Raw genomic sequence first — 23,560 nt, 5'->3', positions numbered from 1 at the left:
AGTCGTTCTCTGAGGGTGGACCCCGAAGGGCTGTGGCGATGCGTAGGACTTAAAAAGCTCTGCATGTCCTCCATCAACAACACGTCTGTAAAGCGTCCTGTCCTTGCCGGCGTGGTCGTGGTAGGAGGAGGATTACTTTCACCTCTTCCCCTGTTAGATTCCCGTTGTGCTGTGACATCACCCTTATACGCTGTGTAAAGCATACTTTTTAACTTGTTTTGGAACTGCTGCATCCTTTCCGACTTCCGGTAATTCGGTAACATTTCAGCCACTTTCTGCTTATACCGGGGGTCTAGTAGCGTGGCCACCCAGTACAGGTCGTTCTCCTTCAGCCTTTTTATACGAGGGTCCCTCAACAGGCACGACAGCATGAAAGACCCCATTTGCACAAGGTTGGATGCCGAGCTACTCATGTCCCGTTCCTCGTCCTCACTGATCTCACTGAAGGTCTGTTCTTCCCCCCAGCCACGTACAACACCACGGGTACCAGATAGGTGACAACGAGCACCCTGGGATGCCTGCTGTGGTTGGTCTTCCTCCTCCTCAAAGCCACATTCCTCCTCTGACTCCTCTTCCTCAGACTCCTCTTCCAGCGTTGCCGCAGGTCCAGCAAGCGATGCTGATAAGGCTGTTTCTGGTGGTGATGGTGACCACAACTCTTCCTCTTCCTCTTCACGCTCATCTACGGCCTGATCCAGCACTCTTCGCAGGGCACGCTCCAGGAAGAAAACAAATGGGATGATGTCGCTGATGGTGCCTTCGGTGCGACTGACTAGGTTTGTCACCTCCTCAAAAGGACGCATGAGCCTACAGGCATTGCGCATGAGCGTCCAGTAACGTGGCAAAAAAATACCCAGCTCTGCAGAGGCTGTCCTAGCACCCCGGTCATACAAATACTCGTTGACGGCTTTTTCTTGTTGGAGCAGGCGGTCGAACATTAGGAGTGTTGAATTCCAACGTGTCGGGCTGTCGCAAATCAAGCGCCTCACTGGCATGTTGTTTCGCCGCTGAATATCTGAAAAGTGCGCCATGGCCGTGTAGGAACGCCTGAAATGGCCACACACCTTCCTGGCCTGCTTGAGGACGTCCTGTAAGCCTGGGTACTTATGCACAAAGCGTTGTACGATCAGATTCAACACATGTGCCATGCACGGCACATGTGTCAACTTGCCCAAATTCAATGCCGCCAACAAATTGCTTCCGTTGTCACACACCACTTTGCCGATCTCCAGTTGGTGCGGAGTCAGCCACTGATCCACCTGTGCGTTCAGGGCGGACAGGAGTGCTGGTCCGGTGTGACTCTCTGCTTTCAGGCAAGTCAACCCCAAGACGGCGTGACACTGTCGTATCCGGGATGTGGAATAGCCCCTGGGGAGCTGGGGGGTGCAGTTGATGTGGAGCAAGACGCAGCAGCAGAAGAGGACTCAGCCGAGGAGGTTAGCGAAGAGGATGGAGTAGGAGGAGTAGAGGAGGTGGCAGCAGGCCTGCCTGCAAGTCGTGGCGGTGTCACCAACTCCTCTGCAGAGCCACGCATTCCATGCTTGGCAGCCGTCAGCAGGTTTACCCAATGCGCAGTGTACGTGATATACCTGCCCTGACCGTGCTTTGCAGACCAGGTATCAGTGGTCAGATGGACCCTTGCCCCAACACTGTGTGCCAGACATGCCATGACTTCCTTTTCCACAATAGAGTACAGGTTGGGGATTGCCTTTTGTGAAAATAAATTTTGTCCGGTTACCTTCCACTGCGGTGTCCCAATAGCAATTTTTTTTTTTAAGGCCTCAGCTTGTATGGTAAAATCTGGCGAGTTCCGACAAGCCAGCTGTCAGACGCCGGGCAAGGGGGTAACTCTGTGACATTGGCTTCTTAAGCTCAAACATTTCCTTGACAGACACCTGACTGTGGGCAGATGAGCAGGAACTGCTTAAGGTGAGAGGCGGAGTGACGGTTGGTTGAGAGGGGGCAAGGAGGACAGCAGTGGTTGACGTGGCTGAAGATGCTGGACCAGGAGGAGGATGGTGGCTTTGAGTTTGTGTGCTTCTTGTACTCATCATCATGTGTTGATCCCATAGGCGTTTGTGATGTGAGATCATGTGCCTTCGCAAAGCAGTTGTACTTAGGTGGGTGTTGGACTTCCCACGACTTAGTTTCTTTTGGCACAGGTTGCAAATGGCATCGCTGTTATCAGAGGCAGACACACAAAAAAAATGCCACACTGCTGAGCTTTGCAATGACAGCATTCTGGTGGTGGCAACAGCATGCGTTGATTGGCGTGATGTCTGGCTGACCCCGGTGCCGATACAACCTGTCTGACTGTGCCACTAGCTCTTTGCAACGACCTCCCCCTGCTTCCAACTCGTCTCCTCCTCCTCTCTTTCTCCCCATCTGAACTTCTTCTCTTCGAGCAGGCACCCACGTGACATCCACGGACACATCGTCATCATCAACCGCTTCACTTGTATCTGACAACTCAGCAAAGGAAGCAGCAGCGGGTACAAAATCATCATCATCACACCGTACGTCCATGTGTGTATTGCTGCCTGACTGAGACATATCCCTGCTATCTACATCCTCTGGCAATAATGGTTGTGCATCACTCATTTCTTCCAACTGATGTGTAAATAACTCCTCTGACAGATCAAGTGAAGCAGCTGTGGTGCTAGTGTTGGTGGTGGCAGCAGGTGGGCGAGTGGTAACTTGAGAGGTGCCCGAAGCTGAGCTGGAGGAGGACGGTGGGTCAACGTTCCGAGCGGAAGCTGTAGAAGATTGGGTGTCCTGTGTTAGCCAGTCAACTATGTCCTCAGAACTTTTCGAGTTCAGGGTACGTTGCCTCTGAACACTGGGAATTATTCTAGGGCTAAAGGAAATCACAGCACCACGACCACGACGGCCCCTGCAGGGTGGCCTGCCTCTGCCTGTCATATTTCTTCCGATTAGTTGTACTATGCGTGCAAGCTACTGTGACACCAGATATGAGTGGTGGCACTGGGCACTGGCAGTAGTGGGCACAGTACACGCTGTAGGCCTGACACACATGCTTGCAGGCAATATTACAGTGAAAAATTTTAATTTTTATTTTTTTATGTAATCTTCTGTGACACCAGATATGAGTGGCACTGGTGGCACTGGGCACTGACAGTAGTTGGCACAGTACACGCTGTAGGCCTGACACACGCGCTTGCAGGCAACTGCAATTATATTACAGTGAAAACGTTTTTTTTTTTTTTTTTTATGCAAGCTACTGTGACACCAGATATGAGTGGTGGCACTGGGAACTGGCAGGTAGTGGGCACAGTATACGCTGCGGGCCTGACACACACGCTGGCAGGCAACTGTAATTAGATTACAGTGAAAAAAAAGCAGACTGATGTACTAGCCCTAAAAAGGGCTTTTTGGGGTGCTGTCAGGATGCTGTCCTTACAGCAGATCAGATGAGTCTTTCAGGCTGGAGTGGACACTGAATACACTGGCCTAGCTATCGATTTCCCTATCAAATCAGCAGCAGCTGCACTGTCCCTGCTCTCACTAACACTGCAGCTTCCGAATGAATCTAAGATGGATGCTGTCCTTGCTTTTTGCTTGGAGGTGGGAGGGTCTGGGAGGGAGGGTCTGCTGCTGATTGGCTGGAATGTGTCTGCTGACTGAGAGGTACTGGGTCAAAGTTTTCTCAATGATGACAAATAGGGGGCAGACCGAACTTTGCATATGTTCGCCCGCCGCGGCGAACAAGCGATGTTCACCAGGAACTGTTTGCCAGCGAATAGTTTGGGACATCTCTACAGCTGACACGTTAAAAAATGCCCACACTATGAAGCCATGTGCCGGCGTCCTGGGAGCGCCAGATGTGACCGTGCATGTTGGATGGCTCGCTCCAGATACATTTGCAGTATGATTTTCTCCTCCTTCCCTCCTTCTACCCCCAATCTGCTGATCTGTCTCTCCCTCTAAACTCCCCTCCTCTTCCTCTCTTGTGGGCACCCACGTGACATCCACCGACACGGTAAGGTCTGGGAATGAATGGGAAAATAATTCCTCTGACGAGTGGAGGGGCTATGGTGGTGGTGGTGTTTTTGGGGGTGCACATGGCAGAGAGTGAGGAGGGTGTAGATACAGAGGATGAGAAGGGTGCAGAAGAAGAAGGCTGAGTGAGCCACTCAACCAACTCTGGTGCGTCCTTTCATGTAATCACAAGCACCTTCTTCAACTTCCCACTTAGGCTCCGGCCTGGTGCACCTGCCCGACCCCTACCACCCCTGCGAAATGGCCTGCCTCTTCCTCTGCCTGTAATTTTTAAAATGACCCTTTGACAGAGTCTCTATAGAAGAGCAGTATTTGTAGAAGCAGGTATATTGCAGGTCTCAATCAATATTTGGTGGAAGCTGGTATATCAATCCCCTCTATTAGTATTTTATGGAAACAGGTATATAGAACCCCTTAATGAGTATTTGCTGGAAGCCGGTGAATCGAAACCCTTATTATTTGGTGAAAGTTGATGTATCGCAGGCCTCAATTAATATTTGGTGGAAGCCGGTATATCTATCCCCTCTATCAGTATTTTGTGGAAACAGGTATACAGAACCCCTTAATTAGTATTTGCTGTAAGCTAGTATATCAAACCCCTTAATCAATATTTGCTGGAAGCTGGTGTATCACAGGCCTCAATCAATATTTTGTGGAAGCCGTTGTATCACACCCCTCAGCCAATATTTTGTGGAAGCCGGAGTATCACACCCCTCAATAAGTATTTTGTGAAAGCAGATATATCAAACCCCTTAAACGGGTTCTGCAGTTTGTTTAAACCTATGATCTATCCTCTGGATAGATAATCAGCATCTGATCGGCAGGGGTCCTACACCCGGGACCCCTGACGATCAGGAGCGTTGCTGCCTTCTCACTGTTTACTGCAGGCCCAGTGATGTCACGACTAATATCAAATGGCCTAGGCGCTGCTAAGCTCTGTTCACTTGAATAGAGCTTAGCCCTGGCCAGGCCATTGATACTAGTCATGACATGGGCCTGCGGTAAACAGTTAGAAGGCGCGGGGCTTCTGGAGCACCGCTGCCTTCTCAAACAGCTGATCAGGTCGATCAGATGCTGATGATTTATCCAGCGGAAAGATCATCAGTTTAAACAAACTGCAGAACCCCTTTAATCTGTATTTTGTGGAAGCAGGTATATCGTACCCCTTAATCAGTTTTTTATGGGGCAACAGGTATATCACAACAGTTGTGAGACGGTCTGAATATGAGTTACTGTCTGTCATTCCCTTATTCCCATGAAATAATATCACCAAAAATTCACAGAGTAAAATATTGCTGGTGTCGAATAATAATCTACACAAGAGCCAAAGCTTCATGCTTGTCAGTTACATTTTCTGGGGAAATTCACAAATTTTTGGGTGTGAAGTACCACTGCTATACCTAGTAGACAGGTTGAAAATAAAAATTGTCAGTTACATTTTTGGGTGAAATTCACAAATTTTTGGGTGTAATATACCCCTCCTCTACCTAGTTGACAGCTTAATAAATTTCAATAATTTTTATTTTACATTTTCGGGTGATAATAAACAATTTTTTCCTGTCGTCGACCCCTGCTCTACCAAGTAGACAGGTTAATAAATTTCTGAAATTTTTCTGTTACATTCTTGGGTTGATATTTTACAATTTTAGATGTGAATAAACCCCTGCTCTGCATAGGTGACAGGGAATAAAATTTCATAAATTCTTCTTTAATTGATGCGCGCCACATCCCTTCATTCAATGCTTAAACTTTAACAAGTTGCACCACATTTGCGCTTCAATAATGTGTCCCACATTTCATCTTTACTCTTTTGGCCCACATTTGCGCTTCAATAATATGTCCCACATTTCATCTTTACTCTTTTGGCCCACATTTGCGCTTCAATAATGTGTCACACATTTAATCTTTACTCTTTTGGCCCACATTTGCGCTTCAATAATGTGTCCCACATTTGCGCTTCTGTAATTCGTCCCACATTTGCGCCTCAATATCTGTTCCCATATTTCCGCTCTATCCCAATTTTTTTAAATAAATTTATCTCCCTTAAATTTGGTCTCTCTTTCTCACGCTCCCTCTCCGGCGTGGAACCCTGATTCGCCGATAACCGTGATCAACATGGTAGGCTCAGAAAGAACATCGAAAGTTGATAGAGAAGATATCAAAATGGATGGTGGATGTCACTGGGGCACCTCTACATAGGTGACAGGAACATCAATTTAAAAAAATCGTCAACTACATTGTCAGGTGACATTTTTCAAATTTTGCCAGATAGAAACACCTGCTCTGCATAGTTAACAGGAAATAAAATTAAAGAACTTATTCATTAATTGAAGCGCAACACATCCTTTTATTCATTGCTTAAACTTTAAAGAGTTGTGCCACTTTTACGCTTTAATACTTTGTCCCATATTTCCGCTCTATAATTTTAAATTTGAAAAAATGAATCCTCCCTTGGATGTGGTCACTTTTTCTCATGCTCCATCTCCGGCCTGGAACCCTGGTTCCCCGCCACCCGTGATCACCATGGTAGGCGCATAAATGAACATCGAAAGTTGAGCAGATATCAAATTGGATCGTGAACATCACGGGGTCGTAGGGCAGTAAGTATACACACGCCTACATGAACTGACTGACAGGGGTCAGCCCCTGCAACTTCTGGGTCTCCAAATTGGGCACATGGCCTGAGCTTGCCCTTTACCCCTTGGGGGTGCTGACCTGCCCTGAATCCAGTGTATTGTCTGAACGTTTGTTTAGCATGACTGGAGGGGGTTATCACAGGTTATATTTCCCAATGTTTTGGGGTGTACCCTAATTTAAAAAATAAAAATAAATTTAAAAACAAAAAGCAGTGTAGGCTACCTCCTCCTCCTCCACCACTACTTCCACCTACACCACCACATCCACCACCTCCTCAACCTCCTACTCTATATGGACCTCGTCCTCCTAGATCAAGATTATATATTTTTTATTTTTACATATTTTATGTTATTTAAAGTCATTTCCCTATCCACATTTGTTTTCAGAGCACTTGCCATGCTCTTAACCACATGTTGATGCCATTTGCAGCCCTCTAGCCCTTTCCATGAAATTTTTACAGCCATTTTAGTGCTCAAAAGTTCAGGTTCCCATTGACTTCAATGGGGTTCAGGGTCAAGTTCAGGTCAAATTCGGCTCAAGTTCAGGTCCCGAACTCGAAATTTTTGTGAAGTTCGGCCGAACCTGTCGAACCCGAACATCCAGGTGTCCACTCAACTGTACTGGCAATCCCTCCACTAACTCCGAACAGTTCCTTTAGTGTGCTGCACTTAAGCTGTGTGTACCAGCCTTCCAATCACTGTACACCAGTGCCTTCCTTGGATTCTCAGTGCAGGGAAAAGGGATGATCCCACTGCTTGCCACCAGTTGTGACGGTCTGAATATGAGTTATCGTGTGTCATTCCCTTATTCCCATGAAATAATATTGCCCAAATTCCACAGAGTTAAATATCGCTGGTGTCGCATAATACTCCACACAGGAGCCAAAGCTTCATGCTGGAACAAAACACGTTTAATGGAAAGCAAGGGCATTCAACTTAAACAGCATCAAACTCCTCCTCTGAGCCAGCGAGACAATGGAGTTTTGGAAACTCAATTTACAAAACAAGGCTTGGTCACATGGCTTACAAGCAATCACTGTGGCTTTTCCAAGACAATGGCCAAAAGTGTTATCTCGTGTATTTTAATTAGGTAGATCAGTCTTGTGGTTAGAAGCAGACTGAATGTCTCGGAAGTGTGTGTACACATGTCCTTGATACACATAGATGTCTACATCCATTGTTAGGAGTAGGTATCTACGGGGATTAAGTAGCAGGGAGGTAAAATAACTAAATGGTTACTGTGGAGTACTTAACAAGTTGCAATTAGTTATTCCAATAGCGTTTGTCCCTCTATCCAGCTGCGGTATCTCAGCAGAACCGCACACAGCTGCTGCACAATACAAATACACTATAATATACTTTCTATGTTAGAAGGTATATTATAGGTATATCACACATGGACAAGCGCTTTCGGCCAGGGATGCTACATTTTCCTGACGGCACACTAGGTGAATGTTGTGGAGGCCAGGAGCGACTCGTACCCTGGGATGGCACAGGTGCTACCAACGCCAAGGATTGAGGGGCCCCAATTCCATCAGGGCTCCACCCCCCACATCTCCTCTTCTGCCTCCTCCTCCACTTCCTCCTCCGAATTATCCTCGTGCAGCACCAGTTAGTCATTAGTCGGTAGCTAGAAGCAGTGTAGCACTGCAGTGGGTAAGCGTCAACAGGCCGTGCTGAAGTTGATATGCTTAGTGGACAAACAGCACACCGCTGCAGAGCTGTGGCAAGGGATAAGAAACCAGACTGAGCTGTGGCTCTCGCCACTCAACCTACAACCAGGCATGGTTGTGTCTGATAATGGCCATAACTTGGTGGCGGCTTTAGGGCTCGGCAAGCTCAGACACATCCCATGCCTAGCCCACGTCTTATACTTTGTGGTACAGTGGTTTCTCAAAACCTACCCCAATTGGCCTGAGCTACTGGTGAAGGTGCACCGCGTGTGTGCACATTTCCGCAAGTCATTGACAGCTTCAGGCAGTCTGTCAACGCTGCAGCAGCGCTTGAAATTGCCAGCTCCCCGGCTGTTGTGCGACTTGAGCACGCACTGGAACTCCACGATCCACATGTTGGCCAGGCTTTGTGAGCAGCAAAGGGCAGTAGTGGAATACCAGCTGAAACATAGTTGTCACCTTTCTAATCAGCTTCCACTATTCACAAGCGAGGAGTGGACATGAATGTCTGACCTCTGTGATGTTTTAAGAAACTTTGAGGAATCAACACAGATGGTGAGCGGCGATAACGCTATTATCAGCATAACCATCCCACTTCTGTGTCTACTCAAACGCTCGCTGCTCACAATAAAGGACGACGCTTTGCATGTGGAAGAGGTGGAACTGGGGGAAGATATTGCACAGGGTGATAGCCAGACCACCCTCAGTTTGTCTTCTCAGTGCGGATTGAACGATAAAGAGGAGGAGCAGAAGATGGTTGCCTCCGCTACAGAGGATAGTATTAATTCCATCTGTTCAGCTAGGGTGGGTAGAACATGGCTGACTTCATGTTAGGCTGCCTTTCCAGCAACCCGTGCATTATACTCCTTTTAGACAACACGGATTACTGGGTGTTTACCCTTTTCGACCCCAGCTACAAAGAGAACTCATCTCTCATTCCTCTGGTGGAGAGGACGAGCAAAACGGTGCAGAAGATTCTTGTTGAAAAATTGCTCAAAAAAATTCCATCTGACAACGCTGGAGGCAGAGTCTGTAGTTTCTTGTCCAACAGAGGAGGGGAGACAAGGGGAAGCAGCAGTTCCAACCGAGGCAGGGCAACACTCTGCAAAGCCTGGGACAATTTCATGAAATCCCGCCAGCACCCTCACCCTGATGCGCGGCCTAGTGTCTCAAGTAGGGGAAAATTTTGGAAGGTAGTAAAGGAGTACATAGCAGTCCATGTCAGCTTTCTCAATGATCCCTCAGTGCCTTAGAACTAGTATTGGATGAAGATCGGCCAGGACGATTCGTGAACGTGATCGCACGAACGAGACCAAATGTTCGTGATCCGCAAGTTTGCGGCGGGCCCCATCCACTTAAATTGCAGGCAAACCTGAAAAACCTTCAGGTCATTATTGCAGCCAACAAATACTTACAAGACGTGCAAAAGTCGTCCCATAACATGGACAGTAACATACCAAATGGGGATCAATGGCAAAAATTCCCGCAATTTTTATTTTTTAATTTTAATCAGAGGCAATTTTTATGCGTCTTAAATACATATGTTTAAAAGAAATTCAATTAAATGTGGTCATCACAGGTGTTGAATTGCTCCAAGATCCATGCCTCATTTATTTTTAGAAATGGGAGGTAGTCCACACTGTTGTGAGCTAGGCGAGCTGCGCTGAACGTCCTTTCGGACAGGACCGTCAACGAGAGCCAAGCCAAGAGTTCCATGGCAAATTGTGCCAGCTCTTACCACAGGACATATCAAACCCCTTAATCAGTTTATTTTGGGGCAACAGGTATATCACACGAGCTGCATTTAGTTGTTCCAATTGTTTGTCCCTCTGTATAGCTGCAGTATCTTAGCAGAACTGCACACAAATGCTGCACAATACAAATGCACTATATAGAAATTATATTATATTTATATCACACCCATGCCTCAATCAGTTTTTTGGGAGGACAACTGGTATATCACCAGCAGGCCTTCACCGACAATCTTTTACAAGGTCAGCTCACCAGCAGGCCCGCACCTAAAATCTTTTACAGGGTCAACTCACCACCAGACCCGCACCTAAAATCTTTTACAGGGTCAGCTCACCTGCAGGCCCTGGCATATAATTTTTTAGAGGGTCAGCTCACCAGCAGTCCCTCACCTACAATCTTTTACAGGGTCAGCTCACCTGAAAATCCACGCGTATAATGTTTTACAGGGTCAGCTCACCTTTAGGCCCTCACCTACAAGTCCAGTCTCACTATCCAAGTCTGGTCAACTCAATCCTCACCGCCGGGGGTCACGTAACTAGTTATCACGGAGGAGTCTCGTTTGTTATCGGAATTAACCAGACAAATTGCTCCACCAACTAAGAACGTCCATGCACCACCACCCACAGAATCTAGAATAAATAAAGAGCTTTCATTCTGTCAATCCTTTCCGTGTCCGGGCTTCACTCCTGGTGGTGCCCTTCCGTCAATTCCTTTAAGTTTCAGCTTTGCAACTATACTCCCCCTGGAACCCAAAGACTTTGGTTTCCCGGAAGCTGATCGGTGGGTCATGGGAATAACTCCGCCGAATCTTCGGTCGGCATTGTTTATGGTCAGAACTACGACGGTATCTTATCGTCTTTGAACCTCCGACTTTCGTTTTTGATTAATGAAAACATTCTTGGCAAATGATTTTGCTTTGGTTCGTCTTGCGCCGGTCCAAGAATTTAACCTCTAGCAGTGCAATATGGATGCCCCCACCCGTCCCTCTTAATCATGGCCTCAGTTCCGAAAACCAACAAAATACAACCGGAGTCCTATTCCATTTTACCTGCTAAAGTATTCAGGCAACCCGGCCTGCTTCATAATGTTTTATAGTGTCAGCAGGCCCTCAACCATAATTTTTTTGATGGTCAGCTCAGTAGCAGGCCCTCGCCCCTAATGTTTTAGATGGTCAGATCAGCAGGCCCTTGCTCCAAATGTTTTAGAGGGTCACCAGCAATCCATCAATCAAAAATTTTCAAGGGTGTGTATGATGCCCTCCTTTATGTGTAACAAAGGGTGTATTGGAGTGCCATTTCCTTGTAATTTTTGGCAGCCCTTTCACTTAATGCATAGGCTTTATGAGTGTCGGAGTCCCACTACATGAAAAATTGTACCACAATGTGAATGAGGCCCTCCTTTATGTGATATACAGGTTGTATCAGAATCCCTCTTCCTTGTAATTTTTGGCACTTGCACTTTATATACGTAACTATACAGGAAAGAATGTTTCCTAACAATTTTTCATCTAAAATCGATTTTATCTTTGAATCGGCTCACAGCCAGGGAGAAGGAGACGCCCACAGCAGAAGACTGAGTCTCCTCCCCATTGCGAGTTTAATGCTCATTATAATACAGCACGCCAAATCATCGGGGGGCCACAGTGGACAAATGGGGGGGGGTTTGAAAAAAATATATACACCCATGGCTTCAGTGGGTGCCGTCCTAAGAGGTAATACCATAATTAGCCTCTGTCAAAATTGATGAAAGGTCCTCATTAGGATCGGAAACATGGTCGCTGACAACATTGTGTCTGCGCTCCGTCAAGGAGGGCTGAGCCAGGAAACTGTGCATGCACTTCATCTACTCTTACACTGCAAAGCACACCCTTCTTGAGCTGCAAAGGCAGAATGGTGTTCCCCAACATCGACTCATATGTGAGGCTTCCACCCATTGGAACTTCACCCTCCACATATTGGACCGACTGTATGAGCAAGGCCATTAACAATTTCTTAATGATGCAGGCGGAAAGGAGCACTCCCCTGTGTAACTTTGACGTTAGCCAGTGGCAGCTCATGCGTGACACCTGCCGTTTGCTCAGGCCCTTTGAGGAGGCCACTTTATTTGTCAGTCGACAGGACTACGGGATGAACAACGTCATTCCACTGCCTCATGTCCTGGTACAGATGCTGCTAAATGTGGCTGGCCAGGGAGCAGGAGACGTGGCACCTAGATCTCATAGCCACCTGAGCCCTATGGGGGCTGAACAGGAGGAGAAGGAGGAGGACATTCCTGAAAAGCAATGTATACAAAAAAAAAATTCTGCTCAAATGACAGGAGAGGAGGAGCAGGAAGAGCAGGAGGAGATAGAGGGCGATGAAGAAGACCAGGCAGATGACCTGACACATTGTGGCAGTATGCAGTGGTGAAGGTGCAGTGGTGCCTCCGAGTCACTTGTGCAAATGGCCCAATGCATGTTCGGTTGCTTGCGTATTGAAAGCCGAATTGTTACAATTCGGCAGAAGAATGACTATTGGCTCTCCATCATGTTAGACCCTTGCTACTAGTCCAAAATGGGGTCATTTTTTACCCCCACTGAGATGGAGGATAAACTGAACTACTATCGAGACATCCTATGTAGTCAGTTGGTCGGTGCCTATGTGCTCCATCGCCTATCCTCTCAAAGGTCTGACCAGGGGAGGGGGCCCTCTTAAGTCTAGAGTCTCTGATGAGCACTTTTCTTCACCCGCCTCGTAAAGAAACCACCCACTAGCAGCTGCAGCAAGACATGGAGCAGAACCTAAACCAGCAGGTGGTGGCATACTTGGACTGCACCCTGCCATCCTAAATGGAATATCCCCTGGACTAATGGGCAGCCAAACTTGATTTGTGGCCGCAACTGGCCAAGTTTGCCCTGGACAAGCTTTCTTGCCATCTAGTAGTGTGGCATAAGAGTGGGTGTTTAGTGTGGCGGGGGCATAGTTATCCCAAGAATAATTTGCCTTTCCACCCAAAATGTTGAGAGACTGACCTTTGTGAAGATGAATCAGGCGTGGATCAGCCAGGATTTCCACACGTCAGTGCCTGGTGCATCAGACTTATCGCCATACTATTTGGATGCTGCTATCTGCCTGATACCACACTCGTGCTGCCATGTGCACCTACTGCCACCCACCATTTAGCGCTGTTACTGCCACTGCTTTTACCCCAGAACTCAGCACTCTTTGACGGGGCCACTGTGTTGACTCCTTATGCTGTTGCCACCTCCCAACTCTGTGACTGGGCCACTGTGTTGACTCCTCATGCTGTTGACACCTCACCACTCTGTGACTGGGCCACGATGTTGACTCCTCATGCTGTTGCCACCTCACCACTCTATGACTGGGCCACTGTGTTGACTCCTCAAGCTGTTGCAAACCCTCACCACTCTGTGACTGGACCACTATTGTCCTTGTTTGGCCTTATTGAGATCACCATTTATTTTACTCTTCTCCTGACCTGTCAGAAGGACGAAAAAATGAGAAACACGACGTATCCTGTCTTTGGAGTATCCGTAAGGCGTGTATTACACGGTCCCTATTTTGCAGCAGGATATGCTTATGATTTGGAAGCCAAAAGCAGGAGTGGGTACAAAACACAGAAGACATGCAAACTTTCCAATCATATGTCATCTCTGTTTTGGATCCACTCCTGATTTTTTTGGGCCTTAACGATATTGATGCATTAGTGAGCAAATGCTCAAACAAAAGGATCAATTTTTTGGGCATTGTTCTTATGACGGATGAGAAGAAGGGAAAATAAACAGTGACGTCAACATAAACTTACTGCTGACACCCTGTCCACTTGGTCATAGGGGCGCTATTTGCTTCAGCGTGTAACAGAACAGGTTCTGTAGAAATCTATGTGGAATCAGCTGATGATGGTGTAAAAGGAGTGCGCTTCTTTACTCTATAGTAGAATCTTGGGCCACTACATGGTTCTTTATACCTGATACTAACAATGACCTGTAAGGCTGAGTTCACACAAGTTATTTGGTCAGTTTTGACTCCGTAACTGACCAAATAAGTGAAGTGTGAAGTGATTTTAAGAGTGATGCCTGTCATCTGTGTGTCATACTGACTCACAGTTTTATTTCACTAGCGCAACAGACTCCCTATGCATGTTTCTGCAATGCACAGTGCACAGCAGCCAGGAAATAGCTTTTTTTTAAATTAAAATCAAATCTTTTTGGGAAAACATCTGAATCACATTTTTGAGAAATTTGCGAATCTCTGCTCACAGCATCATCCCCCAAAGATTTATTAAGCAGGAATTTATATATCAAGGAGATTAAGCCTTTAGTTAATGCACAGGTCAAAAGCTGTTGTATAATGGGTATTGTAACATATTCCAAATACTCCATTCGAAATTGTACCTTACGCTGCGTTCACACCTGAGCGTACGGGATGGAGCGCTATGTATGCGCGATTGTATGCACGTTTACAATCGTGGCTCCGGAACAAGCGAACGCCCATTGTCGCGTGTTCCCGGAAGTCTATGTACGGGAACGCGCGACAAGACTCCCCAAAGAAGCTCCTGTACTTCTTGGGGCGTCGGGCGTTTTACAGCGCGATCGTACGCGCTGTAAAACGCTCAGGTGAGAACCATTCCCATAGGGAATCATTGGTTCTTGCCCGTTGAGCGTTTTACAGCACGTAGGAACGCGCTGTAAAACGCTCGGGTGTGAACCCAGCCTAAAGAGCATGCAGTAACTGCAGAAATTTATAAGAGGCAGTATGGGGATGGGGAAGCATAGACTAAAGCTGTTTGAACGTCTTAACCACTCCCTGCCTCCAAATCTTAAATAACAATTGGAACCCTTCTCTCTTCCCATGGAGAAAACCATACCAAATGGAACAATTTCATTAAGATAGGGTGGAGTCACAGTGAAGTCACCTTCATATATCACTTTATAGACAGTATACCCTTAACTTTACTCCATACCTTGCGTAATATCGAGATTGTGGGTAATCTAGAAACAGAAGTGTGTAGCCCTCCTATCTCTAATACAGCAGCTTCAGAAGATTACTTATCCCTACTTTAGACGTTGGGAGTTTACACCACACATGGATTTTATCTAACATACTACTAAGAAGAGGTTCTATATTATGTCTGACATAGTTACTTACTTCTGAGGATCATTAATACCTAGGTATTTAAACTGATAGGATACTTGTAACTGTATAGCTGATATTGAAACATTGAAGAAATAGACCCCAATGGAAAAATAATACATTTATTCCAGTTTATAGTAATTCCAGACCTAATACCAAATTCTTGCATGATAGACATTAATGGATCAATAGACTTTCCCAAGTCCCAAATATAAATAAACATATTGTCCGCATATAAGGAGATGCATTCTTCACTTATCCCTGTTGGGAACCCCATCATTTTTGTAGCGACCTAATTAAACATGCAAGCAACTCAATAGCAATGGCAAAAAGGAAAGGGTAGAGAGGACAGCCCTGCTGGGTACCTTGCTCTCTCCAATAATGTTGAATGGTTTGACACAAGTCATCAATATGAGATGAGCGGCAGGGTTAATATTCGAATTTGCAATATTTCTAAAATATTTTGTAGAATATTCTTAGAATATTAGCAAATTTGAATATTCGTTATGTTCTACATTCTTTTCTTTTTTTTTTACTCCAAAATCGGCAAGGTAATGATCACTTAATATGCGAATATTACGCGATCAATACAGGCGTGGGTCAAAAGCTTATATATAGCACTATAGAATATTCATAATTTTTCCATCTGAACACATGATCGGCCCAAAAGCAATTTAATCAGGGAGGAATCATGACTTCAGATGGAAAAAAAAGATGAATATTCAAAAAAAAAAAATATATATATAGCACTATATTGAATATAGTGCTATATATTAGTTTTTTTAAATATTCATATTTTTTTTTCCATCTGAAGTGAACAGTGTTCAGTGTTCACTTCAGATGGAAAAAAATGGTGAATATTCTAAAAAACTAATATATAGCACTATATTCAATATAGTGCTATATATTCGTTTTTTAGAATATTCGTTATTTTTTTTCCTCTGAAGTCATGATTCCTCCCTGCTTAAGTTGCTTGTGGGCCAATGACTCATTGGCCCACAAGCAAGAAGCCAGGAGGAATCATGACTTCAGATGGAAAAAAATGACGAATATTCGAAAAACGAATATATAGCACTATATTAAAAATATTAGCGAATTCTTGAAGTTGCGATATTCAAGAGAAAAATTTGCTTTTCGAATATTCGCACTCAACACTAGTCATCATCAGGCAGACTCTCTTTCGTAGGGTGTGGTGTTTTTTTTTTTTGCCTCTTCTTAGGAAAATAGAAAGGTGCACCAATAAGAAGAGGCAATGAAGACAGAGACAACACCACTGAAAGGCTTCTCTGTGGATGCAAGAAGGAAGAGCAGGAGGAATGCTATGACCCTTGTCTCCAAGGCATGGTGTCAGACTCAGAAGCCACCTTCAAGTCATTCAGCTGTGACTGAGACGAGGAGTGAGCCATCCAATCCACAATCTCATCCTCTTTCTCCTCAATGATAATGTTTTCTTTCCAAAGCCAGGGAGAACTGTGGCCTACTATTATTATTACTACTACTTCTGGCTGGATAGCTGGTGCTGCTACTCCCCACATTCTGGCTCTGGAAGAAGAAGGCCAGAAGAAGAAAGAGGCACAATTAGATGTCCCTCTGCTTCTACAAACAGTGAATTCACAATTTACTTTGGGAATGATGCTGTATTGGTACCAGTAAGATTTCTGTTTGATGAGTTATTTGCATTTAAAAATATAGGGGAACATTCATTAAGACCGGTAATTTGGACACCAGTCCTAGTTCCTCGCGCTGCCGGTAGATGTGCCAAAGTTGTGTGAAGTCGTAGGCCTCTACATAACTTTGGCACTTCCTCCAGCAGGCCATGCAACATACTAAAATCTATGGCAGCTCACTTGCTGCTGTAGATTTGTCATTTTCCACGCCAAAAACTGTCATGGAAAATGATAAATTAGATGTGCCTGCCTGCCCGCCCTCTTCCCCGTCTATACCACGCCCCCTCTTCTCGGCACTCGAGAAAAGTGTTGTGAGCGGCAAAAAGTTGCAGATTTTGCAGCAAATAACCATTAAGAAAAAATCTGCAATATTAGTATGCCAAAAAGTGGAGAATAATTCATAATAAATGACCCCTTGCTCTACTGAAAAACACACGTTGCAAACTTGTAATTTGATTATTCTCCCATACATCCCAACAAGACCAGTATAACGATGCAGGAAAGCCAGTGTACGATTTGTCTACTGTGTTATTTGTGCTTATACACACATTTTAAGAAGGGACCTTTCTTTACTGTAAAACAAATGTTGCAAACTTGTAATGAGATTATTCCACCTCCTTTCCTCCACAACACCAATATAACGATGCAGGAAAGGCCGGTGCAACATTTGACTACTGCATTATTTGAGTTCAACGCTGCACTTTCTAAACAGGCCTTTCTCTACTGTAAAACACACATTGCAAACTTGTAATGTAATTATCCTTCCCCCCCCCCCCGACACCCACACCAACTATACAACGATGCAGAAAAGGCAGTAATATTTCTGTCTACGGTGTAATTTGCATTTCATTTTACTTGTATAAAAATTGTGTTATCGACGTAAAATACTTTTGCTATAATGCAACACGTTTAATAGCACTGGACAGATAGGGTGCTGTTCTGGCAATGCTGATATGTAGAAGCTTGAGGTTAAAAAATATATATTTCAGGTGGCTTTCAGGTTTTGTGGCCCAGAACAGTAAGAATGAGGTTCTGCAGCTGTATTATTAAGCACTGTGCCAATCAGCCACTCACTCCCTCAAACTCCTTTCACTAATCAAAGTCCCTAGTATTCTACACAATTATTTCTTTCCTGTCTCTACACTGTCCCTGGAAGTGATTATTGTGTCTCTGTATACTGTCCAAGACAGTTTTCTGTCAAACACTGCATAGACTCATCCACCCTCATTTACAGCCCAATACAGAATGACGTTCTGCACAGGCATCCTGTCTGCCGTCCCACTGATTGACTGACCCAGGTTGTCTGTTAGCCGGTTAGCCAATAGGGCTAGCCCTTCTTCCACTTCCTCCCAGGGTCATGTGAGCATCCTTCTTCCTTCTTTGTGGTTTTGCCCACCAACATGTGCAGTTTTACTGGATTCATCCGAAGTGTAGACAGGTTTGTTTGGAAGAAAAATTTTTGAGAAATTTAGAATGAACCCAGTTTGTTACGAATTGATTCCCTCATCCTTATTTTGCATATATCTAACAGTGTATAATACAGTACCACCAAAAATAGCGTGTTCTGCTTCAAACTTTGTGAATACAACAATACAGAGCATTTTTGGCAAATGGACTGTGGGTAGAGATGAGCAAATTTCTAGAAATTAGGTATGGCTCCAAATCTAATGAGAGAACATTTTTAACCCCGTTGCGGGTTTTTTCTTTTTTTTTTTTTTTCTTCTCATTGTCTAGCTAAATACATCCAGGCATACCCCACACAGGGTTAATGAGTTTGAGAGCTTTAGCACAGTGTGTACATCATTCACACTGTGCGGGTTTTTTTTTTTCTCCTTCTCATTGTCTAGCCAAATACATCTAGGCATACCCTGCACGGGGTTAATGAGTTTGAGAGTTACAGCACAATGTGAAGGACATCTACCTGGTGATTAGTAGTCTAGATGATGGGTGTTAACTGCAGTGAAACAACCATTGAAAAGGTGCCCTCCTCCCCAGAAATCTGGAGGGGTGGGCTCAATAGCCATTTAAATTTTTGTGTTTCACTGTGCTGTATTGTTACGACTAAGGGTCCAGTACCCGAAACGCGTCAACATGTCTTGTGCACCATGTGGCTGTCTGCTGTTAATGAATGTTTAAATAAAGAAGAAGTTTTAAAGAGGATCTCCAATGAATCCGGAACCATTCCTGTTTCAAGTTTTTCTGCTGAGAGAAAATTTGATTCAGGTCATAATAGATTCTTCCTGAATTGGAACTGCTTCAATTGGCATGAAATTTGTGAATGACACTCTGAGGACTCTTAGGACATTTACTAAGGGCATAACACCACTATTGTGACATAGAGAAGTCACAAATTATGGTTCCCCATAATTTCCAACTTTCTAAGCTTCTGTGCGCTTTTCTGAACTGTCAGGAAAAGGAGTGTGGCTTAGTGCGATGGGTGTGGCTTCATGCCTCCTCATTTACTATAACTGAGTAACTTTTGCCAGAAAGTGGCGTAAGTTATAGCTTCTGTATCTGGAACATGAAAAGGCAGCGATGCACCTAACCTCTTTATCTGCACAGGGCTCCGATAGGTTACAATGACAGCCTGGGGCCTGCTAAGTGTTCCAAGGCTTGTTATGGTAACCTGCCTGCAAAGCTGTGCAAGAGGCACTCTAATATGGTCTGTGGGACAAGTGATCAAAATATCCCAGGTTCTAGGCTAAAAGTTATTACGTAAAAAGCCCAAAAAAAAAAATATATTTTTTTTTTAATCACCCTCCATTTCAAATTTTCATATACAAATATCAGGTTTGAAGTGTCCAAAAATGTCTGGACTATTAAAATATAAAAATATTTTTCTCATGCAAAGTATGCAAATTATTAAAAAAATAAAAACATGTGGATCAACATTTTTTGGTCACCTTGTGCCCTGCCAAAAAATGTATTAATAGTGATTAAAAAGCCCCAAAAAGTACTTGCCTAAAAAATGGTACCAATAGTTTGTCCTGAAAAAAAAACCTCATTCATCTCTGTAGGCAGAAATATAAACTTATGGCAGTCAGAAAATGGTGATGCAAATAAAATTTTCAAAGATTTTCATTTGTTTTTTAAAGTAGTTTTAATAAAACAGATCGCCCACTTACAAGTGATTATCATCCCATTGACTGAAAACACTCACCTGACACTAATTCCACCTTTTAATTATTTGTTATCTGAAAGGTTCACTTTCAGACACGTGATATTGGATCATTTTTCTCAATAAATAAATGACCAAGTCTAATGTTTTTTGACTCATTTATTTGATTTGGTTATCCTTATCTACTTTTAGGATTTGTGTGAAAATATGATGTAGTTTTAGCTCACATTTATGGTGAAATCTAAAAAATTCTGAAGGGTTCACAAACTTTCAACTCCACTATATGGGAAAACCTTTTTAAGTATCTGATCTGTCAAGAAAACCCATATGTGTCAGTTTATAGATAATTACCAAACAAAGTCATCTTTTTTATTGTATAAAGGAACAAAAACACGTCCCACGGCGCGAATTACCGTCAGCCAGTCACCAGGATCAAGAAGAAATCTTTTTATTGCAGCGATACAACGCGTTTCGGGGAATCACTCCCCTTCATCAGGTACACAGAGCTGCTCTGTGTACCTGATGAAGGGGAGTGATTCCCCGAAACGCGTTGTATCGCTGCAATAAAAAGATTTCTTCTTGATCCTGGTGACTGGCTGACGGTAATTCGCGCCGTGGGACGTGTTTTTGTTCCTTTATACTATTACTATTATCTTCTTGGGGGCTCCAGGCTTCTCCGTTTGAAGATCTTCTGTGATCCCGTGGCTGCAGACCGCCCTATCCAGACATCCAGGCTTGTTTGATAATACCTACAATAGTGTTGTGCCTATCCTTGCACAACCATATAAGGTGAGCCTTACCATCTCTCTCCATATATCAATATATACCCACAGAATTACCCTATGGTGCGCCCATCTGTGTTTTTTTTTACAGATTTTAAACCAGCCTGATATATTACATCTTTTTTATTGTGTCACGTATGGCTTTCATAATATCCTTATTTTTTAAGCTGTATACAATCGGGTTAATCATAGGAGTAAATACAATATAGAGTAGAGATGGGATTTTACCGATTGTTGATGATTTTCCTTTTGTTGCAAGAATATAAACACAAAAAATAGTCCAGTAGAATATGGAGACCACGATGAGGTGGGAGCTACAGGTGGAGAAGGCTTTCTGTCTACCTGTAGTGGATGGGATCCTTAAGATGGAAGAAATTATTTTAGTATATGAGATAATAATGATAATGGTTGGGGTGATAATTAAAGGAATGCTGAGCAAGTAAATCTGTTGACGAACAATGGAAGTGTCAGAACAGGAAATTTCTAATAGGGGAAGAATATCACAGAAAAAATGGTCAATAATATTTTGCCCACAAAACAGAAGCATTGATACTTGTGTGTCATAAGTCAATGTCATGGACAGTGAAGCCAACCAGCATATCATGACTAGCTTCACGCAATATGGATTGGTCATTATCGAGATATAATGGAGGGGGTTACAGATGGCCACATACCTGTCGTAAGACATCACTGTGAGGAGGAGACACTCCAAACCCTCTGATACACTGAAGAAATACAACTGAGTGATACAGCCGGTATAAGTAATTTCCCCACCATTATTAAGTAGCATGTAGAACATGTTAGGGACAATATCTGTGGGCAACACAATGTCACTGATGGCCAGTTGTGATATGAAGAAGTACATTGGAGTGTGAAGGTTCTTGCTGGTGGACACCAGGGTGATGATCAGGAGGTTCCCACATATTGTTCCACAGTAAACCACAAAAAGTAGAGAGAATATAAATGTCCTTACATTTTTACTGGCTTGAAATCCTAATAGCACAAATTCTGTGACAATGGTCTGATTTGTCTCCTATAATTAAAGTAAAAAATAAATAGTAAAAAAATGAAGAAATAATAAAACAAATAAAAAGTAGATAAAACAATGCTAAAATGTGCACATCTCAAATATTTGCTTGTCATTGGTACACTGGTGGCCTGTGCCCACCACTGTCCCACTCCTCATTCACCACATTCTTTACCCAGCTAGCTTCTCTGCTGTGCCAGCTCTAGACCCACTTACCCTCCTCTGCTCACTAGTAGCAAACCTAATCGCTTTCTTCTCACAAGTCTTCTCCTGTGGCAGGTGGCCCCCTGCACTACCTTAACAGATCTTTCAGGTCTATCCCTTGCATGCTTGCAAATTAATCTCCAGTTCCCTGCAAAGTTGTGCTATTCTGGTTGTCTGCTCATGTACTGACCAATTCTGACCCTCTGCTACCTGATCTGATCAGTGCCTGTTGATCTTTTGACACTTGCCGTAACCTAGTTTCACGAATTTGCATGCACTCTGCCTGCCTGACCTCTGCCTGTTCTGGACAACGAATATTGTCTATTCCTTTTTAGTGCATTGCACTGGTGTCTCTGCCAACCACTCTGGGACTATTCCAAGAGGTAGTGGCCTGGTAACTCTTCTGCAGCGAAGTCCAGATCCTTGTATAGGATTTAAAGGGTGAATTCCAGCGAACTGACAGGATAGTCCATTAGGGCTAGCCCTAAGTCCCATTGGTTGATTGACACAGTGGTTCCATACCCACTGCCCATGACAGTTGTAATCTCAATACCTCTGGGGACTGTACCATCTGTATGCCTGTTGGAGGTATAACCTCTTTAGAAGCCCTCTAATTCCTCTGCACCAAATGCTGCTGTGCTAGTCATTGATCCTTACATCTTCTTATTTTATAACATGTTCAGTACAGTATTTCTAAGGAGATGTTTGTGCCATGTTCAGGGTCTCTGGAGTGCTAGTCCTTTAAGGATTGCAAAAATAAAACCAGTAATTATTAGTGACTTGCTCTCAATGTAAAATAAATTAATTCATTTTTCAAAAACTTTAGTAAAAGTAAAAATGGAAATTAACATATAGCCAAAGCCATTTGCAGTCTTATTCTACTGAAATGTCTATGTGAAAAGTTTCATAAAAAGCCCATACATGGGGTCTATTCATATTTGTACCATATTAATGACATTTTCGTAAAAGTGGGTAATAATATGGCAAAAAACATGATGGGGGAGATTTATCAAATCTGGTGCACAGGAAGACTAGCTTAGTTGCCCATAGCACCCTATCAAATTCCACATACATTTTTCATAGAAACAAAGGCAATTTTCCTATGGGCAGCACAGTGGTTAGCACTGGTCCTTTGCAGCGCTGGGGTCGTAAGTTTGAATCCGACCTCGGACAACATCTGCATGGAGTTTGTATGTTCTCCCCTTCTTTGTGTGGGTTTCTTCTAGATACTCGGGTTTCCTCCCACACTCCAAAGATATTCTGATAGGGAACTTAGATTGTGAGCCTCACTGGGGACAGAGTGTTGCTAATGTCTGTAAAGCGCAGCAGAACATAGCATAAAATACATAAAATGCAGCCTGACACATTGTAATCATGTTTTGATAACTCTGACCTGTTAGGGCTCCTGTGCTCATTTGTATTACAGTGTTTTTATAGAACCATGATGGAGATGCCATTGATGTGTACATTCCCCTCACAAAAATTCTACTATACTCCATTGAACATTATATAAATGGTGGTGGAATATCTCAATACTAGGGTGCCCAGC

The 23,560-nt window shown here is 44.0% G+C and overlaps 1 protein-coding gene across 1 annotated transcript in view; it reads right to left on the bottom strand.

The window, feature by feature from the left end:
• Positions 1-22,582, bottom strand: part of LOC122929469 (olfactory receptor 1496-like) — a 40,114-nt gene extending 17,532 nt beyond the window's left edge. The window contains exons 1-2 of the mRNA XM_044283056.1: positions 22,565-22,582; positions 20,897-21,813 (exon numbers count right to left, since the gene is read on the bottom strand). Of these exons, the coding sequence (XP_044138991.1) occupies positions 20,897-21,813; positions 22,565-22,582 (935 nt within the window). The remainder of the gene's footprint in view (positions 1-20,896; positions 21,814-22,564) is intronic.
• Positions 22,583-23,560: the final 978 nt, after the last annotated feature.

This window comes from Bufo gargarizans, chromosome 2 (assembly GCF_014858855.1).
Source record: "Bufo gargarizans isolate SCDJY-AF-19 chromosome 2, ASM1485885v1, whole genome shotgun sequence".
NCBI classification, from domain to species: domain Eukaryota; kingdom Metazoa; phylum Chordata; class Amphibia; order Anura; family Bufonidae; genus Bufo; species Bufo gargarizans.
The sequence above is the reverse complement of the archived record's forward strand: the minus strand, read 5'-3'. Positions and strand labels throughout refer to the sequence as shown.